We start from the raw sequence: 18489 nt of genomic DNA on the forward strand, positions 1-18489 counted from the left end.
GCGGGTTCGGGCTCTGGTTGACTCGGGGGCTGATGACTGTATAATGGACACCGATCTCGCATCCGAGCTGGGTTGTTCCGTGGAGAGGTTGATAGATAGGAAGCGGGTTTGTGATCTTGATGGGCGCCTCCTGGCGGTAGTTACGCATAGGACGGAGCCGTTGAAACTTCTACTGTCCGGCAACCATGTCGAACATCGCCGTTTTTACCTAATGCCGTCTCGCAATGCCCCGATCGTTCTCGGGTTACCCTGGCTGAAGACACACAATCCCGTGATTTCCTGGGCGCGCCCAGCGATAGACAGCTGGAGCCCATATTGTTACCAGCACTGTCTTCAATCGGCCGTCGGGAAGCATGAACGTGTCACGCCCCCCGAGGAGATCTGCCTTGACGGAGTGCCGGATTGCTATCGGGATCTAAAGGAGGTGTTCAGCGAGGATCGTGCCCACTCTTTGCCCCCACACCGCCCCTACGATTGTGCTATAGACCTGCAGGCGGGCGCTCCGTTGCCGACCTCGCGGCTGTATCAGGTGTCCCAACCCGAGCGCGAGGCATTAACGGAGTACATCAACAGCTCGCTCGCCGCAGGTCTTATTAGACCATCGCGTTCACCGTTAGGGGCGGGTTTTTTCTTCGTAGGGAAGAAAGACAAGACCCTGCGACCCTGCGTAGACTATCGGGGATTAAACGAGATAACAATTAAGAATAGATACCCGCTACCCTTGCTGGACTCCGCCTTCGCTCCATTGCAGTCAGCCACCATTTTCTCCAAATTAGACTTGCGCAGCGCTTACCACTTGATTCGCATCCGGGAGGGTGACGAGTGGAAGACGGCTTTTAAGACCCCTCTGGGTCATTTTGAATACCTGGTTATGCCTTTTGGGCTCACCAACGCCCCTGCCGTTTTTCAAAATCTAATTAATGATGTGCTAAGGGACATGATAAACATCTTTTGTTTCGTTTACCTTGACGATATTTTAATTTTTTCCCAGTCACTACACGAGCACCAGCAACACGTTAGGCTGGTGCTACAACGTCTACTGGAGAACCGGCTCTTCGTCAAGGCAGAAAAGTGTGAATTCCATGTCCCCGTCATCTCCTTCCTAGGGTTCATTATTGAACAGGGCAGGTTAAGGGCGGACCCCATTAAGACGCGTGCAGTCACTAACTGGCCGGTTCCGTCCAATCGCAAGGAACTGCAGCGCTTTCTGGGGTTCGCCAACTTCTACCGACGCTTTATCCGCGGTTATAGTCAGAAGGCGCTCCCCTTAACCCGCCTTACGTCCATCAAAACCCCATTTAAGTGGGATTCGACCGCGGATGCGGCGTTCGCAAACCTGAAGGCGGCGTTCACCAGTCCCCCCGTACTACAGCACCCTGATCCTGATCTCCCCTTTATCGTGGAGGTGGACGCCTCGGATTCGGGGGTGGGGGCTGTGCTGTCCCAGCGCTCTCCGGTCGACCAGAAGTTGCACCCCTGCGCCTTCTTCTCCCGTCGACTCAGTGCCGCTGAGTCCAACTACGACGTGGGCAACCGTGAACTGTTGGCAGTTGTGACCGCCTTGCAGGAGTGGCGGCACTGGCTCGAGGGGGCAAAGGAACCCTTTACGGTCTACACGGATCATAAGAACCTCGCCTACCTCCGCTCCGCCAAAAGACTGAACGCCCGTCAGGCCCGGTGGGCCCTCTTCCTTACCAGGTTCGACTTCATCCTCACCTACTCTCCCGGGTCTAAGAACACCAAGCCCGACGCCCTCTCCCGTCTCCACGAGCCTGCGGGGAGGGATCGATCCCCGGAGACCATCCTCCCGGCCCGGTGCGTCGTGGGGGCCGTCCAGTGGGAGGTTGAGCAGCGGATCCAGGCAGCCCTGGAGGGGGTTCAGGTGCCGACGGAGTGCCCAGCAGGGAGGCTATTCGTACCTCCTCCCTTACGATCTGAAGTTCTGCAGTGGGGACATGGGTCCAAGGTGGCGTGTCATCCCGGGGTGAACCGGACTGTGCAACTCGTCGCCCAGCGTTTCTGGTGGCCGGAGCTCCGCAACGACGTGACGGAGTTCGTCAAGGCCTGCACCTCCTGCGCCTGCGGCAAGTCGTCCCATCAGCCGCCGGCGGGACTGCTCCAGCCGTTGCCCATTCCTCCTCGCCCGTGGTCCCACATCGCCCTGGACTTCGTCACGGGTCTCCCGCCTTCCCGGGGTCGAACTGTCGTACTCACGATCGTGGACCGCTTCTCCAAGGCGGCTCATTTTGTTCCTTTGTCCAGGTTGCCGTCGGCGCTGGAGACCGCCGACCTCCTTGTCGAACACGTCTTCCGTCTCCACGGCATTCCACTGGACATTGTCTCGGACCGGGGGCCCCAGTTCGTATCCCGCGTCTGGAAGCAGTTCTGCCGGTCCCTCGGGGCCACGGCCAGTCTGACCTCGGGGTACCACCCCCAGTCCAATGGACAAGCCGAGCGTGCCAACCAGGATCTGGGGGCGGCCCTCCGCTGTGTGTGCCTTCACCGTCCCTCATCCTGGGTCGACCACTTACCCTGGGTGGAGTACGCGCACAACACCCTCGTCTCTTCTGCCACTGGTAGGTCCCCCTTCATGGCCGCCTACGGGTACCAGCCGCCGCTGTTCCCGTCCCAGGAGGGGCAGGTGGAGGTCCCCTCTGTGCAGCACCACCTCAAGCGGGCCCATCGCGTGTGGAAGGAGGCCCGGGCTGCGTTGTCCCGCACGGCGGCCAGGAACCAGCGGATCGCGGATCGTCGCCGGCGCCCGGCTCCTTCATACGTGGTAGGACAGAAGGTGTGGCTGGCGACTAGGGATCTTCGGCTGGCAGGCACGTCTGCGAAACTGGGACCCCGATTTACTGGACCGTTCGAGGTCGAGGCCGTCATCAGTCCGTCTGCAGTCAGGCTCCGGCTGCCGCCCACCATGAAGGTTCACCCCGTCTTCCACGTCTCCCTACTCAAACCCGTGTCTTCCAGTGACTTGGCTCCTCCTCCCACGCCGCCGCCCCCTCCGCGGGTCGTCGACGGTGACCCGGTGTACACGGTTCGTGCCATCCTGGACTCTCGGCGCAGGGGAAAGGGGTTCCAGTATCTGGTCGACTGGGAGGGCTACGGGCCTGAGGAGCGGCAGTGGGTGCCTCGCTCCTGGATCCTTGATCCATCCCTTTTGCGCGACTTCCACGCTACACATCCATCCAAGCCGGGTAGTCCGCCGGGAGGCGTCCATTGAGGGGGGGGTACTGTCACGTCGCGTGTCCGCCAGCAGGTGGCGGGTTTTCTCACCCGCCACCTGCGCACCTGTCCGTAATTTCGGGCTGATTACCCTCCTATATTAATGAGACTCCGGCAGTTCTCCCACTGCCGGAGAATTCCTCACCGTGCCATTGATCTCTCGTGCTAACTCCTCTATTTGTAGAATTACTCGTTGCCTTCTTGCCTTGCGGCCTTGACTCTTGCCATTCGCGTTAGTCACTAAATTGAATACTTAGATATTGCCTAATCAGTAGCTCCTCGCACTTTGTTTTTCAGCGAGCGTTTTCAGTTGTTTCCTTATTTCTTCCCTGGTCCTTATTTGACCAGCGTTTTGTGTTTCCGTTTTTTCCCTGTCGGGCTCTTTCTGTTTTTGTCATTAAAGACACTCTTTGCTTTGAGAAAATTCTTTCGTTGTCTGTTTTCCGGGGATCCAATCCTTTATTTTTTCGTTCTGCACGGAGCGATCATTATCGCTTCGGGCAGATCGTGACAGAATTCTCCGGCCACCATGGATCCCGCAGACATCGAAAAAATTTTTTCCGCTCTTTCCCGACAAGAGCAACAGATGAGTCAGCAGGGCCAAGCCATTAGGGAACTCCGTGGCGCGGTCTCCATGCTGGCTCATCGGTCCGATGATTTAGAACCTCGGTTGGTCCGGGTGGAAGAGCGGAGACCATCTCCCCCCGGGGTTCATTCTATTATTCCCGAAGCGCCCTCCTCATATCCCGTTATGACGAGGGAGCCATCGCTTCCACACCCCCCTCGCTACGGGGGCGAGCACGGGCAGTGTGGACACTTCCTCCACCTGTGCTCTCTCATATTCGACCTACAGCCTTCTGCCTATGCTAATGACGCCGCCAAGGTGGCTTATGTCATGAGTCTGTTAACAGGTCCGGCGGCATCGTGGGCGATTGCGACCAGTGACGCCAAGCCGAATCTCCGTACCTCGTTCCCCGACTTCGTGGCTGCGTTCCGCCGGGTGTTCCATCATCCCGTGCGAGGCAGAGAGGCAGAGGGCCGGCTACTCGCCCTCCGCCAGGGAGAGCGATCGGTAGCGGATTACTCCATCGAGTTCCGGATCCTGGCCGCCCAGAGTGGATACGATGGGCAACCGTGAACTGTTGGCAGTTGTGACCGCCTTGCAGGAGTGGCGGCACTGGCTCGAGGGGGCAAAGGAACCCTTTACGGTCTACACGGATCATAAGAACCTCGCCTACCTCCGCTCCGCCAAAAGACTGAACGCCCGTCAGGCCCGGTGGGCCCTCTTCCTTACCAGGTTCGACTTCATCCTCACCTACTCTCCCGGGTCTAAGAACACCAAGCCCGACGCCCTCTCCCGTCTCCACGAGCCTGCGGGGAGGGATCGATCCCCGGAGACCATCCTCCCGGCCCGGTGCGTCGTGGGGGCCGTCCAGTGGGAGGTTGAGCAGCGGATCCAGGCAGCCCTGGAGGGGGTTCAGGTGCCGACGGAGTGCCCAGCAGGGAGGCTATTCGTACCTCCTCCCTTACGATCTGAAGTTCTGCAGTGGGGACATGGGTCCAAGGTGGCGTGTCATCCCGGGGTGAACCGGACTGTGCAACTCGTCGCCCAGCGTTTCTGGTGGCCGGAGCTCCGCAACGACGTGACGGAGTTCGTCAAGGCCTGCACCTCCTGCGCCTGCGGCAAGTCGTCCCATCAGCCGCCGGCGGGACTGCTCCAGCCGTTGCCCATTCCTCCTCGCCCGTGGTCCCACATCGCCCTGGACTTCGTCACGGGTCTCCCGCCTTCCCGGGGTCGAACTGTCGTACTCACGATCGTGGACCGCTTCTCCAAGGCGGCTCATTTTGTTCCTTTGTCCAGGTTGCCGTCGGCGCTGGAGACCGCCGACCTCCTTGTCGAACACGTCTTCCGTCTCCACGGCATTCCACTGGACATTGTCTCGGACCGGGGGCCCCAGTTCGTATCCCGCGTCTGGAAGCAGTTCTGCCGGTCCCTCGGGGCCACGGCCAGTCTGACCTCGGGGTACCACCCCCAGTCCAATGGACAAGCCGAGCGTGCCAACCAGGATCTGGGGGCGGCCCTCCGCTGTGTGTGCCTTCACCGTCCCTCATCCTGGGTCGACCACTTACCCTGGGTGGAGTACGCGCACAACACCCTCGTCTCTTCTGCCACTGGTAGGTCCCCCTTCATGGCCGCCTACGGGTACCAGCCGCCGCTGTTCCCGTCCCAGGAGGGGCAGGTGGAGGTCCCCTCTGTGCAGCACCACCTCAAGCGGGCCCATCGCGTGTGGAAGGAGGCCCGGGCTGCGTTGTCCCGCACGGCGGCCAGGAACCAGCGGATCGCGGATCGTCGCCGGCGCCCGGCTCCTTCATACGTGGTAGGACAGAAGGTGTGGCTGGCGACTAGGGATCTTCGGCTGGCAGGCACGTCTGCGAAACTGGGACCCCGATTTACTGGACCGTTCGAGGTCGAGGCCGTCATCAGTCCGTCTGCAGTCAGGCTCCGGCTGCCGCCCACCATGAAGGTTCACCCCGTCTTCCACGTCTCCCTACTCAAACCCGTGTCTTCCAGTGACTTGGCTCCTCCTCCCACGCCGCCGCCCCCTCCGCGGGTCGTCGACGGTGACCCGGTGTACACGGTTCGTGCCATCCTGGACTCTCGGCGCAGGGGAAAGGGGTTCCAGTATCTGGTCGACTGGGAGGGCTACGGGCCTGAGGAGCGGCAGTGGGTGCCTCGCTCCTGGATCCTTGATCCATCCCTTTTGCGCGACTTCCACGCTACACATCCATCCAAGCCGGGTAGTCCGCCGGGAGGCGTCCATTGAGGGGGGGGTACTGTCACGTCGCGTGTCCGCCAGCAGGTGGCGGGTTTTCTCACCCGCCACCTGCGCACCTGTCCGTAATTTCGGGCTGATTACCCTCCTATATTAATGAGACTCCGGCAGTTCTCCCACTGCCGGAGAATTCCTCACCGTGCCATTGATCTCTCGTGCTAACTCCTCTATTTGTAGAATTACTCGTTGCCTTCTTGCCTTGCGGCCTTGACTCTTGCCATTCGCGTTAGTCACTAAATTGAATACTTAGATATTGCCTAATCAGTAGCTCCTCGCACTTTGTTTTTCAGCGAGCGTTTTCAGTTGTTTCCTTATTTCTTCCCTGGTCCTTATTTGACCAGCGTTTTGTGTTTCCGTTTTTTCCCTGTCGGGCTCTTTCTGTTTTTGTCATTAAAGACACTCTTTGCTTTGAGAAAATTCTTTCGTTGTCTGTTTTCCGGGGATCCAATCCTTTATTTTTTCGTTCTGCACGGAGCGATCATTATCGCTTCGGGCAGATCGTGACAGGTAGCAGCAGCTGCAGGTAGCTAATTGCCTTGTGTTTAGGGACAATCGAACTAGTGATGCATGGATGCAGGATGATGGTGACGGTTTTATTGATTGTTAAATGTGTGAATGGTCACCTCACTTAACTCTGGTTAGTAAGCATAACGCTAAAACCGATATCCTGAACTGCATACTTGAAAAGGTTTAACTGTTCTACAACTGTTCTAACTGTGTACAGCTTCTTGTTGACTTTGAAACTTCGCTTGTAGCTGACGTGTGCACATTTTGAGCATGACGTCTCTGATCCACTGGTTAAAGGAAACTTTGATTCTCTTTTTCATCTCAAACTGCTTCAAACAACAAAGCGCGTGATGGAAAAGTGGTTATGCCTGCATGACTGTCTGTGTTTTATGTTATGTGTTGTGTTTATTGTTTTACTTGATGTTAACTGTTTTGTTAAGCGCTTTGTTACAGCTGCCGCTGTTGTGAAAGTGCTATATAAATCAGCATGTATTGTATTGTATAGTTCAAATCTATACAGTGAGAAGCTGAACCAAACTCGAATGCGAGGATGGAATCGTTATTACTTACAGACTGTACTCGGTTGGAAGTCCGCAGGTGGCTCTGTGTCGGCTGTAGAAGCGGTTCTCCAAGTCAATCCAAGTCTCCCCGATCAGGTCGTCCCCTCCCACCATATCGTAGTCGTAGATGAGCACCGTGAGCAGAGACTCCTGAGGAAATGTCACTTGCATCTCAAACGACCTGCAAAAAGATAGAACATATCATTCGGTGTGTGTTTTAGACAGCAAAACTGTCATGGTCGAGAATACAACCTTCCAAAGACGGGGTTCAGCTGCTTAGGGATGTAGTTCTCACGGTCTTTGATTTCATTTTTGCCGAGTTGAATGACGACGTAAGGGTCTGCTTTTCCGTCCGGGTCGGCTGGGTGCAGGTTTGATGCCTTCACCGACAGCGCAATCAAGAATAGTACAACAAGGAGATCACAAAACAATACATTGAAACTCCTCTAAAATTAAACCTACCGGTACTTGGGTGAAAATAACCCCTAGTGTGAAAAAATCTCCATGCATTAAAACCATTCCCACTTTTCTGCTCCCCGTACAACGAAAAATCCCCCTTTTGCGTTATACAAAATCTTTTTCTCTTCCCTTGCCTCGCAACGAGATTCACTGCAATGAAAACAAGCCTTCCGCAAAAGTCTAATCCAACCTCAGCCTACAGCTAGTCCTACTGCTTAGCTCGGAAACAGCAAACACCACAGTGTGTGCGTGTTTACATCTGAGATAAATTTGCTATAGTGAAAAGATCCCTGTTGTGAAAAATGTCTTGTTGCAAACATGATTTTATTGTAGAGGATTTCACTGTACAACTTACAGAGACGATGTAAACCCGGATCAGGACTTGAACAGGGGTGTTTTGCGGAATCCCTCTGTTGACTCTGAGATGTCCATCGTCTTCCTCCCAATATCCTTCCTCATCCTCTGTGAGCTTATACAAGCAGAAGCGCCCCTATGGAAAAGGGAAACTCATGTGGTGGAGTTGAGCAAATCCGGTGGAGACGGTAATTTGTCATGATCGCCTCACCTTGAACTTGCCGACGAACCTCTCCTCTGTAGAGCCGTCTTCCTCGCTGGCCTTCCCGCGGAACAGCTCGTATGTGCTGACCCAGTCGTCGAAGGGTCCGAACTCTGCCTCCAGCTCTTTGTTGTACAGCTGCAGAGTCCAGGATTATGAACTTTGAGGTTAATGCACACGAGACGTTGAATTATCATTCCAACAAAGTGACTGTAAGTCTTTTTCCATCGTGATGTCGGTTAGATGAGTTTTTCTTTACTGTATGGGTTTTATGACGATGAGTACCTGCAGTGTGGCGAGTTTGGTTGGTAGACTCAAACTCCGGTTCAGGTTCTGCTCTGACGTTCCCTTTCCCTTCTGTTTCTTTTTCTTGTTGCCATCTGATGAGCTGCTCACTGACAGGACAAAAACACATAGAGAGCTTTGAGATGAGGATACAAACACAAAACAAAACAAAACAACACAAAACAAAAAATATATATCTGTTCCTTCCTGGGGCAAAACAGCAATGCCGTATCAGAACCACACCACAATTTGATCTAACAACCCGAATCAATTATGACCTAATGGCAGGATCTTCATGCTTGTCACTTCTCATTTCTACTTTTGTCCTTACCTAAAGAGTCAATTCCATCGCTGAGCAAGCTGTGGTACGGCAAAGCTGTAATACACAACAATGCTACGTGGGTATGAGGCAGATGGCTGGGTCAACCTACTGCCGGTCTTATACTATTCTATTTTGTATCTTCATCCAAACAAGAACGAACAGGACAGCCAAGAAATGTACAGTACACAATTTCAAATAGAGCCTTCGAACAGAACCTTGTGTTCCATGGTGCATCTACCCTTCAAAAAGCCAGCTGATTCTAATAACACCGCTCTGAATCAAAATTCGAACAAAATACGAAGACAAAGAGGTGTAGTAGTTTGGTGGCGAAGTTATCTCTAATGCTATTAACAGGAAGGCTAAATGGGGAACCACAAAGCAGGCAGGGGTAGTGTGTCACTCAAAGCGTGTCCCCGGTGATGGTTTTCATTTGGGTTTACCATTTCTGGTTATGATACACACTTTGTCTCTCTATACTGCCCCGCGTGGTTTCCACTAGTGGGACTGAAATGTTTGGTCCATTCAGGTTAGGCTCCAAGGTGAATCATTTTTCCACACCTCCACCCACAGAGAAAGTTCTGAGCCACTCTACAAACCTTTACCAGTGGCGCAAGGCTTGGATGCTTTTGCAAGAAATCTTCCATAAAAAGAAACATTCTCACACAAACCAACCAAACCTTTATTTCTGTCGTGAAAGCGGAACCTGAAATCAAAGAGGTTCTTACCTTTTTCAAAGACTTGTGGGAAGGGAGATCCTTCTGTTTGTTTGGTCTGTAACGACAACAAGGGAGTTTATTTGAATTTGAGGATTTAGTGGTACCTTGGACACTCCAAAAAGAAAATACAGTATAGCCGAAATTTTGAAGGAAAATTGAAGGCTTCACAAGACCAAATTTCAGCCAGCATCTAATGGGCCACCGTTTTTCATCAAGGCTATTGGACCACATACTTCCTAACAAGATCTTAAATAGGGACAAAAAATAAATAAATATGCGGCTTTTTAGCGACATCTAGTGGCTCCCTGGAGCTTTAGAAAAAATGTTTGAACATAGAAAAAGATTTTGATAGTAGGCTAATATAGTGCAAGTAGGTATAAATACATGTTGCAGCTCCGAAAAATGAGAGCTGTGGTGTTTTTTTAAACATACACTTTATTTATGCTTTTAACAGTCTCAACAAACACAGACACGTCTGTGTCCGACTCTGTGCCTTCTCTCTTCTCGTTCGACTTGAGAGACATTCAAAGACAAAACGAAAATTAATGATCATTTCACTGACACTAGGAAGAGAAAACTTTTATTTTTTTGCGGCTCCAGACATATTTGTTTAGTTTTTTTTTTTTTGTCCTATATGGTGAAGTGTAATTTGGAATTCCCTCTCTATTCCTGTCGGTGGCCTTAGAATGTCCACCTGGCGTCAGTGACACGATTCTATTCTATATTTGCTGGTCAGGGAGAACTCAGTTTCAGCAATGTGTGCAATCCTATAATAAGGTAAAGTGGCTGTTGCCGTCCATCACCAACAGCGCAGGTCAAGATCTCCTTTTTAGAGACTGAAGTAAACTAGTAGATTGAAAACCGCAGCTGGTGCACAAAGCCATGACATCAGCTCCTTACCAGGTATAAAAGATACGGGCCTGACAGGGGTGGGGGGGCTTTTTTACATCCATGCCTTGGGCCACTCAACTTTTTGGAAAGACTTCACTCTGACATTGGTTGAATAAAATCTTTTCCCAATCAGCCGTGGTCCCTGAAGTGCTCATTCGTCGGGAAACAGCCACCGATCACCGAGTGTTTTTTGAAGACCAGCGAAGCAGCAAAAACCATATACCACAATGGCTCTTTCAACATAATGGGTTCCCGACCCCTGCTAACCCAACAAGGGCTTTGAAGCAAACGATAAAAGAATAACATACTACAAAAAGTAAAAGAAAAACATCCAGGGATCTTTGGGAAAAAAAGACAATTCAAGGCACAAAACTGCTTAGCAAGAAAACAACATGAATGGCTCAAACTTATTTCTAGAATTTATTTTGTCCACGTTTTTACAAAAAAAAAAATGAACTCAAAATTGTCGTATTATTGAGGTACTACGTTGGTCCTGCATATCATTCCAAATCCACAAAAAAACCCATTAGGTTCACTCATGTTGTAGTGTAAGGCTGCATAAAGACCCGGTCTAGGCCATGTATGTATCATTCACCACTAGTCACTAGTGGTGAATGATGATACTACAACTTTAAACTACAGTCGACTTTTACATATTAGCAGTTTGGCAGGTGCAATTTCGCATAATCAAAGACAGTTTTTTCCCCTTTTTGTTCAAGATCTGTCCATATTTTAGATTTTCCCCGGTTTTCCACAATTTTTTTCCTCTCCATTTCCAATCATTTGAATGATTAAAAGCATTTTTGAAGAATTTGGGGGGGGGGGGGGTTGTCTGAATTTTTAAAAAATTAATTATTCAAGGAGCCACTCAAAGTGAGATGCAGCCCGCGGGTTGGCAGTTGCCCATCCCTGATCAAAGATGTGCTTGACAGGAAGAGCATCAAGTGAAGGTGTACAGTTGATATAAAATGTCATGGTTCAAATATCATAAGTCATACTTTCTTTGCTGTAAGTTGAGCAATAAACAGCAAATAATTGCATTGTGAATAAGGGAAGAGAGATTCTCCCTCCCCCCAAAAAGAAAAGACTGAATTCCCTATCTGTGAATATTGGGGGTTCATTATACCTGTTTCTCTACAGACGCATAATACTTGGACCACCAGTCAATGACGCACTCTGCTGACTCGTCTGCAATGGTCCGCCTTCTTCGCTTGGAGGAACGATGGATGCTCTTTCTGTGGCTATCCTACATTCCATACAAACACAAAAATATCATGGATATCAACATAATGAGCCAAGCTATAATACCCATGCATCATCTAGGTCACTTTTTTCACCTTTTTTCTTTTGGGTGCTGTCTTTTCAGAGGTCGGTTCCTCAACTGCGATAGCAACGTCGGAGGTGGTTGCTGATGCCACAGTGGAGCTTGTCTCTGTAGCAGGCTGCCAAGATTCTGTGGTTGACAAAAGACAAATCAGAGTTGATGATACCATCCCTGCCCCCCCCCCCAAAAAAAAGCAATTTATTCATATCATATCATAATGGATTTCTAAAATAATATTTGTAACAAAATGAAAATATATGCAACTTAGAAGTTGGTGCATAATGCTAACATTCAAAACTAACAACCAAAAGGTAAATACAGTAAAATACACATGGTGATATAAAAACGTAAGCTAAAATATATACTTTACAGTAAATACAGATTAAGAAATAAGAAGTTAGGATGGCAGAGGTAAATACATAAACGCACGCACACACACTTATTATAAGATATACACAGTAGCACCTCTACTTACAAAATTAATTGGTTCTGGAAGAAATTTCTTCAGTGCAAGATTAAATTTGTTAATAGATTAATGAGTTAATTAATTAGTTAATTCATTAATAGATTAATGAATAAAAATGATGGTCATTTAACTTTTAACTGCATCCTCATTGTTTTTTGCCCTCTTTAGTGCATGTTCTCTCTCAGAAGCATTTTTCCCCCCTGGCGTTTTGTAAAGAACTGATCCAAGGACGTTTGCTTTTGTCGGTTTCGAAATTGTCCAGGGCAAACATGAGCATAGTGAGCGATCGCCCGACTGGTGAATACTTTTTCTGGGTGATTCACATTTGTGTAAAACCTTCTGAATGCCTCATGGCCACAGGGGCGAATGACCAGGATAGCACAAAGACACATCTCTATCTCTCAACAATCAACATAAATCCACATACCATCCAAATCCAAATCCATTGGCTAAAGTGCCACTCTTAGCCAATGGGATGCCAGGATGATGCCCGGTAGTAGCATCATCCTGGTATGAGTATGCTGCATTCAGGAAACTCGGAGCTGCGAGTAGCAACCCATACTGTATTTTTACCTTTCGTATCTTGAAATTTATTTCGTAACAAGAGGCAATATCTACCAGTTGAAGCGTTTCGTAACTAGAATATATTGTATTAAGAGACGTTCGTAAGTACCACTGACAATATATTTTTTCTCCTGTATATATAAGCGATTACAGAAAAATACATTATGCAACTCAACTTTATTTATATAGCGCTTTCAAAGTAGCTGAAGCTGTGACAAAGCGCCTTACAGAACAAATAAAACATCAGCAAAATACAATATATATAAACACACACTGTATACACAAACAACAACACATTTAAATATCTAACAAAATGGAAAACGTAAAATAATAAGATCGTAGATTGTAAATGGATGTAAATGTATATAAATCATTAGTGACTAAAAGTACAACAAACACAAAACCGAGACGGAAAAAACTAAATAAATATATAACAAATGCAATATAAGAGTTGTAAAACTTTATTTTCCATACGTAACATTACCATCAGTTTTTTGAGGTCCTGGGGTGTCCGTGACTGCAGGTGGCGTGTGCGTCTGTGTGGAGGGAGGCTGGGCTGGGGGAGCGATGTATTTAAGGGTCATCAGGTTGTTGACGACGTGGTTTCCAACCAGCGTGCTGCGACCAAAAGCCCTCCAGTCGACAACGGTGATGCTGAGCGGCGGGTGGAGATGCTCATTCTCCGGTAACTCCTACGAGAGGAGAAAAAGGAATTGCGGGAATTGTTTCTTTACAGAGAATAAACTCATGGAAACATCTGGGGAAAAAGAAAGATGAAAACTCTACGGACCAGCTCAATGGTGTCAACCAGGGTGGTGAAGTTGGGGTTGGACTTATACCGTTGAATGACAGAAGAACGCAACGTTTTTCCAGCGCATTCTATGAACACCTGCAAACACAATTTTACTTTTATTTATTTTTTATTTTACTCACATTTATTTTTTAATACATTGTGTTCAAAAACTATTTTTTAGTGTCATTGGGACATTGTTAAACTGCATGTTAAAATAAAATGCTTATTTTAAGATATAAAAAATAAATATTCATATGAATATTATAATATATAATATAAACAAAATACGGCGGCCCGGTAGTCCAGTGGTTAGCACGTCGGCTTCACAGTGCAGAGGTACCGGGTTCGATTCCAGCTCCGGCCTCCCTGTGTGGAGTTTGCATGTTCTCCCCGGGCCTGCGTGGGTTTTCTCCGGGTACTCCGGTTTCCTCCCACATTCCAAAAATATGCATGGCAGGCTGATTGAACACTCTAAATTGTCCCTAGGTGTGAGTGTGAGCGTGGATGGTTGTTCGTCTATGTGTGCCCTGCGATTGGCTGGCAACCGATTCAGGGTGTCCCCCGCCTACTGCCCGGAGACGGCTGGGATGGGCTCCAGCACCCCCCGCGACCCTAGTGAGGATCAAGCGGTACGGAAGATGAATGAATGAATGAATGAATAAACAAAATACAGTATGAAATGAGCAACTTAAAAATGGAAGTGGCCACAATTTTTCAGCAGTGTACGACAAAAGTGGCATTTTAAATATGGACATAAATAAAAGAAAAACAAAAAAGGGTTTGAACAATCATGAAAAATCCACATACATGGCTTTTTGTTTTTCCAGTGCAGAGGGTTATAATGAAAAAAAAAATACTATTCAAGGACGGCACCAAATTGCTGAGCAGCAATCCAACATTAACAACTACTTTTGGGCCTTTATTCACAAAGATGAACTCACTCAAAATATAAATAAGTAATAAATAAATATTATTCGGCTACTATAGTACTACATGCTTGTCTGGTATGTCATTTCAAACCCACCAAAAATATTCTTCGGTGTAGAGGGCATTACAAGACCCGGTGCAAGTGCATCTAAGTCATGTCTTTCATCTAAGATAAGATCACCTTTATTTGTCCCACACTGGGGAAATTTACAGTCTACTGCAGCAAAATTGGGTGGGGGTAAGAAAAAAAACAAAGTGTTTCATTGCACAAAATAAATGTTTCAGAAAGTGCAATATAAAATATAGCATTAGCAATCTAGTGGTGAATGGTGATCTTACAACTTCAAGCTAGACAGTGGAATCCCTACGCTCTACAAATCATGAAAATACACATATAGACAGACACTGATATGCTTCGGGCTTTGGATACTTTTATAACCCCCCGCCCCCGCTCCCCAAAAAATTCTCTAAAAAATGCTGATAAAACTCAAATACAAATTTTGTACAAAATTAACATGCCCCCATTCTATATTTTTAACAAATGAATAGGCCAATCCGAGTGTGACTGCAAGTTACCTATCCCTGATACAAACTATAATAACAATTTTTAATACAGCAAATATGAATATATAATAGACAAAAATGTTATAATATAATGAATGGATATAATGAATAGATAGAACTATATATCCATGTTTTAAAATGGGTAATTTGTGCATACCTGAGGGCGATCAACAGACAGTAACTGAACCTTCTTTAGCTCTCGTAGACCCCAAAATAACACCTGGCGGAAAGATACAGAGAGTCATATTTACTTGATGAATTGTATGTAATGTTTGGATGATATTATTTGATGTAATTTGATGAGGCAATATTTTGCTGTTTTAAAGAATTGTTTTGAGAAAACACACACACCTCTAGCCTGTATGTACTGAGAACAGGTCTGATGTTTTCAGGCACTGTGTAGATGCCTCCTTCTTGTTCCTCCAATGGAGGAAGACTCAGCTCTCCAGACATGGGAACCTACACTTGGACAACCGCAACTTGCTGTCGGCTCATTTTCAAACAATGCTGTGAAGAAACAACAGCAAAAGGCACATCTGCTGACCTGCACCAGCTCGAAGGCCGCCAGCAGCTCCCCACCCGATTGGCTGGCATAGTGCAGCGGGCTGTACTGCAGTGTAGGTGGTGTGTAGGACTCGGAGAGCAGGCGGACTTCAGGTAAAGCCACTGTGGCTCCCAAATACTCTGCCTTGCCCTGCACATGGCATTTGTGAAACAAAATCCTTTCAAACCAATTATTGCTTCCTACCTTAGACATTTAGATTTATGATTTTTCTCGTTGTAGTATGTTTGGTATTGCACCTGTCTGATATGTGTGACGCATCATCTATTTTCTATTTACGGTATCAAAGCTAAGTCGATTTTTCTTACCAGTGCATCGTCATCATAAACTTCAATGACGAGTCTTGGTGGCTCCTCTTGGATGTGTTGAAGATCTCCGCTCAGTACGATATGACTCATTTGCAAGGACTGATTCCATGTGGGGCTGAGAGTCTGACTGATCACCTGATGTGCACAGCAAAGAAACACAAATATACACACTGCGAACAACAGCTGAAGCCGCAGAATGTACAAATATGTTATTTCTCTTATTTACGTTTGTGGTCTGGCTGTGTGACAAGTATGTGACCCGGGCAAAAGGGTCAGAAAGGCCAGAGTTGTCGGCTGCAATCAACCCGCGAGCTTGATACATGTGACACCGTAACTGGAACTGATGCTGCTCTGCACACAGAAACACACACGCATACATGCGCACCCGTGTGCAAATGAACAGCAAAGAAGAAAAACAGAAGTTATACACGATAATGTCACTCAGGAGAGTGAAGATCTCCAGCAAGGCCCAAAAACCCGAGCTTGTGTCAGTCTGAAATTATACAAATAAATCTCGTCTCATTCTCAATATGCCTGATAAAATAAACAATATTATCAATAATTCAACCCCTTCATGCATCCTGCAACCCGATAACATCCACTGTACTTATTAGTACTTATTAGTAGCGGTTACTATCCACTGTAGTAACCGCTGTCCCCAAAAGGGTTAAATCAGCATCAAAAATACATTTCGGGACACATGAAGCTATCTCTGATTAAAATTTGTTGACCAGTGTCATAATACAACGTAATACTATGTCTCTTTCTCACCTGTACATGTCAAGTGAGTGGGGGGGCTTTTGGCGTCAGTGCCCCCAGCGACAGCGCTGAATCCTTCAGGCAGGTCATCCAGCATGTGTGCGGAGTCCGCGCAGGATCCGAACCACAAATATACATCCACTTTGGCTTGCACAGAAAAGCCTGTCGCACGGTTGCCCGGAGGCTGCCGATATAGCCGCAAACATGCACGTGTGATTGTCTTTGGCCGAGATTGCTTGACTTTCTGCATGTACGTTTCCTACCTTGAGGAAGAGCGTTACTATCTTTCCACAGTGGACTCCTCGAGCCTCCTGACGACTGCAGAAGACAACATCTCTGGCCGGGAGCCGAGAGTATGCGACGCGCTTGTTGTTGCTCAACAACCACACGAAGATATCTGGCACCGTGTGTTGAGGCTACGTGTCACAGATATGATATGAAAACACCTGGTCATTGTTGTCATTTGTGAAAGCGTGCATTCTGTACCTCCTCCACCAGAAAGCGTAGTTTCTGCGTGAGTTTGGTAGCATCCTGGAGCTCTTCTTTCACTCCACCTGACTTCCTCTTCCTCTCGACCAGCGACTGAGCATCTCCGATCATACTTTCCTGCAACATGCACATATCGGAAAGACCTGAAGCTAAGACCTCAGCTAGACATCTATGCATGTCTTTTTCTTTGCGTGACTCTTGTTACGAAAGTGGGTGTTAAAAGAGATAAAATGTGTGAGTTGCGAATCGTTATCAAAATCAATTACTGATGACTTTTTTTCCTTATATTTTATCATGGTCATCTTTTTACATGTATGACCACTCAGAATCTAAATAATTGGCATTAGCAATTGGCTCAACTTCAGATTAGGGAAGCACTGTGTCATGTTTGATCTTAGGGGTTGCATTCTTTTTATTCATTTTAAGTGGCACTGTGCCTATTTTTCTTCTGTGAGTATTTTGTTTTCTCCCACCAGTTCTTGTTTGCACATTGAGAGGCGTTTCCTGTCCAGTTGCGTCAGGCAGTTGACCTTTAACTGAGCCTTCAACTTGGCCTCCGCCGCCACAATGAAACGCCTGCAAAGGCACAATGCTTTATGGACCACTTTGAGAGAGGTTAACGTTTACACTCTTCACACCCCCGTGATCGATTTGAATACCTGGCATCGATGCAAAACTCTTTGACTGTTGTTTTTAGTGTCTGCTCGGCCCCGGGATACGACTTCCTGTGGAGTTCAGCTGCCTTGGTCACGCCTTCCTCCTGTAAGTTCGAAAAAATATCTGACCTAATGGTTGTCCATCCATCCAGTCTCCGAACCGCTTGATCCTCACTAGGGTCGCGGGGGTGCTGGAGCCTATCCCAGCCGTCTTCGGGCAGTAGGCGGGGGACACCTTGAATCAGTTGCCAGCCAATCGCAGGGCACACAGAGACGAACAACCATCCACGCGCACACTCACACCTACGGACAATTTAGAGCATCCAATCAGCCTGCCATGTATGTTTTTGGAATGTGGGAGGAAACCGGAGCACCCGGAGAAAACCCACGCAGGCCCGGGGAGAACATGCAAACACCACACAGGGAGGCCGGAGCTGGAATAGAACCCAGTTCCTCTGCACTGTGAAGCCGACGTGCTAACCACTGGACTACCGGCCCGCCCCCTAATGGTTGTACAACATGAATATTTTAAGTACTTGGGGTCAAGTGTCCAGGTCAATGGCCAGTGTGGAAAAGAGGTGAAGAAGGGTTTACTAAGCAGGCTGCAACAGCTGGAGAAAAGTGTTAAGTGTGATGTGTGATAGAAGTGTCAGATAAGATGAAAGCAAAGGTGTGTAAAACTGCGATGAGACCACGCATGCAGTTTGGACTGGAGACAG

The 18489-nt window shown here is 48.2% G+C and overlaps 1 protein-coding gene across 1 annotated transcript in view; it reads right to left on the bottom strand.

The window, feature by feature from the left end:
- The window catches only part of fer1l6 (fer-1 like family member 6), a 36643-nt gene that overhangs the window by 7298 nt on the left and 10856 nt on the right, over positions 1 to 18489 (bottom strand). Inside the window, exons 17-37 of the mRNA XM_052082950.1 lie at positions 17774 to 17874; positions 17588 to 17690; positions 17112 to 17231; positions 16889 to 17041; positions 16638 to 16809; positions 16093 to 16217; positions 15867 to 16001; positions 15541 to 15690; positions 15348 to 15455; positions 15154 to 15216; positions 13503 to 13601; positions 13197 to 13404; positions 11696 to 11811; positions 11485 to 11604; positions 9477 to 9522; positions 8761 to 8805; positions 8430 to 8539; positions 8154 to 8282; positions 7944 to 8078; positions 7382 to 7509; positions 7140 to 7310 (exon numbers count right to left, since the gene is read on the bottom strand). Of these exons, the coding sequence (XP_051938910.1) occupies positions 7140 to 7310; positions 7382 to 7509; positions 7944 to 8078; positions 8154 to 8282; positions 8430 to 8539; positions 8761 to 8805; positions 9477 to 9522; positions 11485 to 11604; positions 11696 to 11811; positions 13197 to 13404; positions 13503 to 13601; positions 15154 to 15216; positions 15348 to 15455; positions 15541 to 15690; positions 15867 to 16001; positions 16093 to 16217; positions 16638 to 16809; positions 16889 to 17041; positions 17112 to 17231; positions 17588 to 17690; positions 17774 to 17874 (2537 nt within the window). The remainder of the gene's footprint in view (positions 1 to 7139; positions 7311 to 7381; positions 7510 to 7943; positions 8079 to 8153; positions 8283 to 8429; positions 8540 to 8760; positions 8806 to 9476; positions 9523 to 11484; positions 11605 to 11695; positions 11812 to 13196; positions 13405 to 13502; positions 13602 to 15153; positions 15217 to 15347; positions 15456 to 15540; positions 15691 to 15866; positions 16002 to 16092; positions 16218 to 16637; positions 16810 to 16888; positions 17042 to 17111; positions 17232 to 17587; positions 17691 to 17773; positions 17875 to 18489) is intronic.

The sequence above is a fragment of the Hippocampus zosterae genome, chromosome 12, assembly GCF_025434085.1.
Source record: "Hippocampus zosterae strain Florida chromosome 12, ASM2543408v3, whole genome shotgun sequence".
Lineage (NCBI taxonomy): Eukaryota > Metazoa > Chordata > Actinopteri > Syngnathiformes > Syngnathidae > Hippocampus > Hippocampus zosterae.